Genomic DNA, 8,937 nt, shown 5'->3' on the forward strand with positions numbered 1-8,937 from the left:
ACGCCGCCTCCCGGGTCCTCTCCCTCCTCCTAGCGACGGTCAATGCTTCACTAGCCTTTGCAGAGAGTTGGCTTCCCAGGACGAGCATTGAGCTGGGCCAGCAAGGAGGAGCTTAGCCCCGTGTGCAGAATCTAGTAAGCTGACTGAACATTGGTCCGGGGCCAGGATGAGGAAGAGACGGGAAAGACGTTCCGCCCTTCTGGTAAGAAGGCCCCGTGATCGGCTTCAGCCACTGGCGGTCCTACCGTCCTTGGAGCTTAAATAAAGGGACAACTGAAGCCCCGAGAGTCACAGTTCTGACCTTCCAGGCTCGGAGCCCCGGGCCCGCCGACACCATGAGTTGGTCCTCGCACCCTACGAGTGTAATCTTCTACATTCTTTCATTGCTTTCTTCAGCATGCCTGGCAGTAAGTGTGCTGTTTACAAAACGTATGTTTTACATGGAAAGCTTGAAAATAAGAAAATATCTGCTAAGCAAGTGAGATTTCTCTGTTTTCCTCCTCTAGTACGTTGCTACCCGAGACAATTGCTGCATCTTAGATGAAAGATTTGTAAGTTGCTTTTATGTTTCTCTCTGTGTTTGAACTGGACTTGGGCAGAGGAATTTTTATTCCTTATAAGAGATTCTTTAGCAAATATCATTTGACAGTTTAGACTTTTTAAAAACATAGTCTAGGTTTTACCTATTTTTATTTATCAGGATTTTTAATCACACTATTGTTGTATTTTCAGGGTAGCTACTGCCCAACTACCTGTGGAATTGCAGAATTCCTGTCTAATTACCAAACCAGTGTAGACAAGGATCTACGAAATTTGGAAGGCATCTTCTATCAGGTTGAGAACAAAACATCAGAAGCCACAGAGCTGGTCAAAGCAATCAAGATCAGCTATAACCCTGATGAACCGTCAAAGCCAAGTGAGACTCTAACTGCCACTGACTGAGAGAGTCATCTATGAAGCGCTTTTGCTGTTATTTTAGTGGCTCTGTTTGCTTATGTATTTTTATATCTCTGATCCCATATTACAGGTAACATAGAGGGTGCTACCAAGAATTACAAGAGAATGATGGAAGAAATTATGAAATATGAAACACTGATATCAAACCATGAATCAACAATTCGGTAAGCATTTTTTTGTTTTAGTTTGCTTTCCAAGACTGAGCTGGGGTTTATTCAGTATGCCAAGCTTTGGTAGAAGTAATCTTTTTATCTTTTTCTAGCTGTAGTATCTAATTGGTGTGATGCCTGACCATCTTGAAAGGGATAGAAGTAGGCAATATGAGTTGTATTGGATTGTGATCACTTTTTAATAATCATGTGGGAGAAAGATGCTTTAGACATCTTCAAACGCCTTGTGACCGTATTTACCAAACTCTTTGTCCTCACTCCAATTTGTCTTACAACATAAATTCAAACTGATGGGCATTTGAGTGTTGAAAATAAAATTCTTTTTATAAAAATGTCAACAAATGGGTGGTGAGGAATTTGTGAGCAGAGGCATAGGAATGGTCTTGGTAAATTATATTGAAAGGTAGAGCAGAAAAAAAGAACCTGCCTTAAGAGACAAGTTTGTGTGACAAACATTGTAGAACTGCCTGTTGCATGGAACCTGCAATCATGTATTGTCCTCCCTTCTCTTGAAAGTAAAATGTCTCTGGTAACAACTTCCCAGGCACTTGTAGACTTCCTGAACACTGAGTCTCAGACACAATTTTAGTTTCCTCCTCAATTTTTATCCTAAATTATTCTAAAAGTAGCATAAGAAATTGAGATAAATGGTGGCTGAGGAGAAGTGGCCCAGAAGGGATTTATCGCCTTTTTGGTATCAGAGGGATACTATTATTATCATTATTGTCATTATTATTGGCAATATGATTTGCATTATTATTGCCTGTCGTTAAGACTGAAGGAGACTATAGTGCAGAAAATGTCCAAAGTGCAGTAGAGAAAAAAAGTGGTCAAATAGTTTGTCTATCCAGAACCTCAGAGACAAGAGTCTTTGTGCATAATAGTTCTCTGTCATTTCAGAATATGGACAAGTAGTCCTGTGAGGAACTGCAAAAGCAGCATTTCTCACTTTCCCCAGCTTTTTTCTGAAGCTGTGTAAACAGAACCATTAAGAAGGGGAAAATATCTGTTGTTTTCTTTTATGTAAGATAATACCCCAGATACTTTTCCCATGTAAGTTATAGACTGAAGTCCATAAATAGATCTTCAGTTAAATCCACAAGTGAAAAGAAACAGTGCTTCAGCATGTGTGAATTTCTAAACAGAGCTTTTCCTTCCCTAAGAATATTGTCCTAAGAATCATCACCATGTTGTCTTAATCAGGCTCATCACTTGTGTACTTTATTATCTGTTGCCTTTTATGCAGAAACGAAAATCAGAATGATCACTTACAGTGATATGGTTTATTGGCAAGGACTTTGTTATTTTCTTTTCCAAAAAGCCTAGAATTTTAATTCACCTCAATTTATTAATATCATTTTAAACTTTTTCCAAGAATGGAGTAATTTGTCAGGAAATAATTCTTGAGAAAATAAGGTGGTATTTTTAAAAGAATATACAACATTATTCATCTGAAAAGAATAATCTGTTATCTATTTTGCTTATAGATTTTTGCAAGAAATATATAACTCAAACAATCAAAAAATCATTAACCTAAAACAGAAAGTGGGCCAGCTTGAAGAAAAGTGTCAAGAGCCTTGTCAAGATACAGTGAAAATACATGACGTAACTGGGAGAGGTAAGTGAAAGGTTTATATTGAGATTAAGTTCATCAGAGCAGATATAAAAAGTAAAGGAGATTATATATATTAGAATGTATGCAAATACATTGGACAGTGTCTAGCCGTTAAATATAAACAGTCTAATTGCTTAGACTTTTCTTGAGTAGCTGAAAATTTACTTTGAAAGGAATAATGATTGAGAAATAAGAAAATACTTCTCAGGATATGAATAGTTTCTGACATGTTAAAATTTTCAAGGCTGACACAATCTTACCTGGATTTCAAACCACCATAAAAATTTCTTCTTTTACAGATTGCCAAGACGTTGCCAATAAGGGGGCCAAAGAGAGTGGACTTTACTTTATCAGACCTCTGAAAGCTAAGCAGCAGTTCTTAGTCTACTGTGAAATTGATGGGTCTGGAAATGGATGGACTGTGTTTCAGAAGGTATTTTTCCCTCCCCCTGTGTATTTAATAGACACCTAATTGTTCTGCCATATGCCAGATACTTTTCCAAGCACCTTGTAAGCATTAATTCAGTGACACTCACAACTTTCCGTTGTGGTAGTTTTGGCCTGCTTATTCCTGTTTACAGAGAAGGAAACTTGGCACAAGAGGCTAAATAACTCGCCCAAGGTTACATGACTAATAAGTAACAGAGTCAGGATATAGTCTGATTTCACTCTGTACTGAGATAGGTTCTCTACTATGCTGGCCCTGCTGTAGGAGATTCACGATGGCACGTGATCACAATCTCATAGTGACAGAGGGACCTCTCGATATCTACATCAAGACCTAGGGCTGCCCATCGCAAGAAGATGGTGTCCCCCAGGGGGTGCAGTCAGGCTGTTCCATGACCAGGCCCCTCTGTAGCCTTTACCAGCCCCAGGCATCCACTGCAAATCCTCTTGCATTCTGTTTACCTTTGACCATTGTTACAGCTAAGGCTGCAGGGGGCACTCAGAGCAAGTGAGTGATGGGAGCTTAGCTGGTAGACACAGGTTGAGCAATCGGCTGACCTTTTCAACCATCAGTACAAGAATCAGCAACGTCAAGCTGATGTTCTGAAGTCCTCTAGGAGTCTTTTAAAAACTACTACTAGATTACAATTTATCATGTGCCAGGCCCTCTTCTAGGGTACTTTTACATTCTCTGGTGTAATCCCTGAAACTACCCTGAGGAGTAAGCATCATTATTCCTATTTAAGAGACAGGTGAGCAAGCTTAGGCAGCTAGCCCAGGGTCACTTGTAAATGATGAAATCATAGCCTCCATATTTTGGACGAAATGGCTCTAATGTTTTCCTTATGTGCACTGATAATACATTCTCTCCTCTTGCCTGTGCAATTGCATAATTAGAGGCTTGATGGCAGTGTGGATTTCAAGAAAAACTGGATTCAATATAAAGAAGGGTTTGGACATCTGTCTCCTACTGGAAACACAGAATTTTGGCTGGGAAATGAGAAGATTCATTTGATAAGCACACAGTCTACCATCCCTTATGTATTAAGAATACAGTTGGAGGACTGGAATGGCAGAACCAGGTACTATCAAGAGGACTTCTAACTTTTGTTGTAGAGATACCCTGGAGTAGGCACTTTCTAGCTCTCAGCAGAATAATGGGGAAAACAGTCTGGCAGATGTGAAGAGCACATTCAACTATGTTCCCCAGAAGTCAGTTTGGCTCTTGGGCAGTCCGGGGCGCTAGGTCTCATTCAGGCAGGATCTGAGTGTTCTGGTGTAATCCACTTACCCTGGAATCATACAAAACAATAGCTAATATTTCCTGAGCATTTATGTACCATAAATTGCACATGAAATGATAACTTAAATCCAAATAGCTCATGAGGCAGGAATTATCATTAATTCCATTTTACAGATTAACTTTTCCAAGGTTGCATCCATTGGATTTAAACTCAGGTAGTTCACCTCTTATAACCCACCTTCTTAAGCTGCTATCCTGGATGGAAAGTAATCTAGCTTTTTAAGATTTCCCAGTGTTTAATGACTTGGAATCAAATCCAGTCAATCAAATCCAGGAGCTACCTTACAATGAAATCAGCTGACACCTTTGGTGAGCTAGAGTTCCTTCTATGCACAGAGCTGTCTGGGCACTTTAAGTGTTGTATACCTCATTGAAATTGAAAACAATATCCAACCCTCTTGTTATGTCTATGACATGATGAAATATAGTCTTTGCCCAAATGTATATTTTTACTTTTAAAATTTTTAACCAGAAAGTATAATACCACAGTCAGTAAACCTTCTCCTATGAGAGCATCCCCCATTTCCTAAGTCCTGGAGATCAGGGAAGCTCAATATTTTCTGGAAATCTCTGTTTATGCACCAAGGCCCATTCTTCCCTGCCCTCCATAGAATTCTGGCTTTCATGTACAATGATTTTCCAGGGGAGAATCTCTCTCTGACCCTACAGTTCATGTTTTGTGGGCTGCACAGGAATCACTCCTTTTATGTGATGCTCAAGGAAATTCTCCTTGCCACTCCCACATTTCCTTCAGAAAGAAAAAACCCTCTAGATGGTATGAGTGACTAGTGGAACTATAGCTCCTTTCAGCTTGCTGCATTAATTAATGGCCACTCACTTTCAGATAATTAATGTGGTTTATGAGAACTGTGTGTACCTGCTACATCCTGAGATAAAAGTGGAAAATGTGAAAGTAGGTTCATCCATATATCTGGGTTAGATATTAGGATACTATAGGCAAAAAGCATTCAGGATAGCTGAGGTTTTTAGTTTTCCCTTGGATGTTCTGAAAGCTTCTAGACCCATCCTGGGTGGTGCTGATGACCTTGAGACTGTTTCCCACACCTGTTATCCCATGCCAGATTTGTGAAAAATTTTGTTCAGTGACCACAGTTCAGACTTATGAAGCAAAGTTTAAAATTCCTAATAATTGTCCTATGAAATAAGGAACTTCTGAGATGACTTATAAGGCTCAGGGTCTAAGATCTCTATTCCCATCTTTGTAGCACTGCAGATTATGCTTCATTCAAGGTGACGGGTGAAAATGACAAATACCGCCTGACATATGCTTACTTCATTGGTGGAGATGCTGGAGATGCATTTGATGGCTATGATTTTGGCGATGATTCTAGTGACAAGTTTTTCACATCCCATAATGGCATGCAGTTCAGTACTTGGGACAATGACAATGATAAGTTTGATGGCAACTGTGCTGAACAGGATGGATCTGGTTGGTGGATGAACAAATGTCACGCTGGCCACCTCAATGGAGTTTATTATCAAGGTATGGCTTTCTTTCTTAATACATGAATTTGTGTGTGATCTATATTTTTAAAAAATTAAATATAAGTAAGAAATAATTAGTAAAGATATTGGGAGCTTGCTATATAGTTCTTTATTTTAAGCCAGAATTGGATAATTCTAGCTTATACGTGAAATTGTTCCCTCTATAGGAAATCCACCTGCTGCAAACTATGCAGTGATATTGATGATGCTTCCATCCAGGTTGATACTTTGGGTTATGGTGTCTCCTCTAGTCTTACCCTATATATTATCTGGATGGACTAACATTGCTATGTCTATGCTGTTAACACAGTAGCCTGGCTCAGCTTCCCATGAGCTGTGTGTCAGATAGAATCAGTGAGCAGTCTCTAGAGGAATTAAGTGAAGGGCAGGGATATATTGGCAAGTCTACAGGTCCATGAAAGTTGAAGAAGAATCCAGCCTGAGGAGTGTAGATACTTATTTTAGCACGAGGGAGGGCAAGCTATAGTTTGCCCTAAGGATGGAGTAGTTCTGAGCACTGGTTTTACTTACTGACAAACTATTGGAATACCCCAACAGGTATGCATGGGGAAGTCCTCACCCATTAAAATGAGCAATCTTACCTTCTTAGGGCACTGTCCTAGCCAAGAGGTGACTTGGAGTCCTCTTAAAACTACATACATTTGCCTTTCGGTTTTCACAATAAGTTTTTGAAACCTAACTTATCTTTGCACCAACAAACCATGTAATTAGAAAAAAATTCTCAAGGAAAGTGCCCAGGCAAGAATACTGGAGTGGGTTGCCATGCCCTCCTCTAGGGGATCTTCCTGATGCAGAGATCAAACCCAAATCTCTTCCGTCTTCTGCATTGGCAGGCAGGATCTTTACCACTGTGTCACCTGGGAAGCCCAATATTTTCCAGTACAATTGTGATTTCAGATGACCTGTACCCAACCGATGAAGAATTATGACTGCCATTCTAACCTGTTTTCAGGAAGAGGGTCCATAGTAGCAGAGCCTAGCATGACTTAGCTTGGGGAGAGAGACCAACTAGGGAAATGGGGGGCTCTAGCCCTGTTAGCAGTGGATACATTTGAATTAAGAGTGTGGCCAGAAAACACAATACAGACGTACGGTTTGTCTAATAAATAAGTTTATGTCAATTGTAAATCTAGAATTTGAGTCTCTACAGATATTTTCAGTTAGTAGATAGCACTATAAATCTGGTGTAAATGACAGTGGCCTTCATAATAGACAGCTCTTTATGGACTGTCTGAGGGGAGGAGATTCCAGAGTGGTGATATGCAGATCTGTGGTTTGTTTCAGGTGGCACTTACTCAAAATCATCTACTCCTAATGGTTATGATAATGGCATTATTTGGGCCACTTGGAAATCCAGGTGGTATTCCATGAAGAAAACCACCATGAAGATAATCCCATTTAACAGACTTGCCATTGATGGACAGCAGCACCACCTGGGGGGAGCCAAAAAGGTCGGAGTGGAACATCACGTTGAAATAGAATACGACTAAGCCATTTTGCCTTGAGCTGTTCATTCTGTTAACCCACAAAGTTGCAGAAACTTTCCTGAACTTTCCTCCTCGTTTTCTCTTACCATATTTATTAATTTTAAGTCTTTCTTTAAGGATATTTAGCCCTGAATGGCAATTAAAACTCACTTTGAACTGTATTTCCAAGTTACTAAACACAGAGTTATTATAAATTTGTCTATTTGATGAGATAATATTTTAGCTTATTTCCTAAATATATAATAAATTCATTGTGATATTGTACATTTTAATGATCACACATAATTGTGTCTTTGTGATTTTTTAAATTATTTAAAAAATAGTTTAGTATATACTAATATAACAGGAGCAGACTTTAGGAATTCAAATGCCTAAGTATTTCATTACCTCTAAATCATTCCTATTTAATTATTCTTTTTTAATGGAGATAATTATATCTTTTTAATGTATTTTTTGTTTTGATCATAGGCTGGAGACGTATAAAAGACCATTTCAAAAGTGATTTACTTTTTTAAAGAACTTTATCTGAAAAGAAAAAGATAATATTTTTCCTATGGGACAATGGACTTGCAAAGCCTCACTTCATTTTAAGAGTAAAAAGAACCTATGTTGAAAACTCCACTAACAGTTTTATGCCGGTGATAATTTATCTACATACCATTTCAATAAATATTTTGTTTCCTAAGACTAGATATGTAGTACCTTTTATTGACCATTAAAAACCATCACTTTCCTTCAATTTAATAAAGTTAGGCAATCATCAGTAGTTGCTTAGTCCTCACTTTTTGCTAAACATTACCTGACTCTTGGGGAGTTACAAAGGCAATAGAAATCATGGCTTTTGCCCTGCAGGGCTTATAAGACAAATACAGAAATATACAGAATCCCAAATGACAAAGCTTGATATAAAAACATAAACACAAGTCACAATCACACAACAACGGTTGATGGTACCTGAAGTGCAGCTGTAGACAAGGCTGTCTGGGGATTCTCTCAGCAAAGCCCTTGAGCTCCAGGCTCCTGTGGCCAAAAGTGGGCCCTTAGAGAGAACTGCAACTCAGAGTGCATAGCTCCAGGGAGCAATCTGCCCAGCCCCTCACTGCTGGACAAGTTAAGTGGAATGAAGCCATTATTGCAATAACCGGAGATCAAGAATCTCCAGTCTCTGTAAGGAACAGCTGCGTCTCATAAGCTGGTATAAGGCTGACTGTAAAAAGTGACTTCTTTTAGGCAGGGGAAGATCTACTGGTTCTGAAGTCCTGAGGATTGACTTTGGATTCCCTTCCCTTTCACAGTTTCTTTCCTAATTCTCTCACTTCTTTGTTTTCATGAATCTTGATTTTAAAAGCATCCTATCGAAGAGATAAACAGTAAGTCAACTTATAGGTATACAATCAAATCCTTGTGAGACTTTGGGGAAAGAGTAACAAG

General features: G+C 39.0%; 1 protein-coding gene across 2 annotated transcripts; it reads left to right on the forward strand.

Annotated features, from left to right (window-relative positions):
- The first annotated feature begins 263 nt into the window (after window positions 1-263).
- FGG (fibrinogen gamma chain) lies at window positions 264-8,196 on the forward strand. 2 transcript variants are annotated; one of them, XM_068989883.1, is made up of 10 exons: window positions 264-407; window positions 507-551; window positions 733-916; window positions 1,028-1,121; window positions 2,615-2,745; window positions 3,042-3,175; window positions 4,087-4,271; window positions 5,719-5,996; window positions 7,304-7,470; window positions 7,975-8,196. In XM_068989883.1, the coding sequence occupies exons 1-10, from the start codon at window positions 336-338 to the stop codon at window positions 7,987-7,989; spliced, it is 1,305 nt and encodes a 434-aa protein (XP_068845984.1). In that variant the 5' UTR covers window positions 264-335; the 3' UTR covers window positions 7,990-8,196. The 2 variants fall into 2 exon arrangements, with proteins under 2 accessions (XP_068845984.1, XP_068845981.1); XM_068989880.1 differs by lacking the exon at window positions 7,975-8,196 and having other exon boundaries at window positions 7,304-7,968.
- The last annotated feature ends 741 nt before the right edge of the window (window positions 8,197-8,937 follow it).

The sequence above is a fragment of the Capricornis sumatraensis genome, chromosome 17, assembly GCF_032405125.1.
Source record: "Capricornis sumatraensis isolate serow.1 chromosome 17, serow.2, whole genome shotgun sequence".
NCBI lineage: Eukaryota > Metazoa > Chordata > Mammalia > Artiodactyla > Bovidae > Capricornis > Capricornis sumatraensis.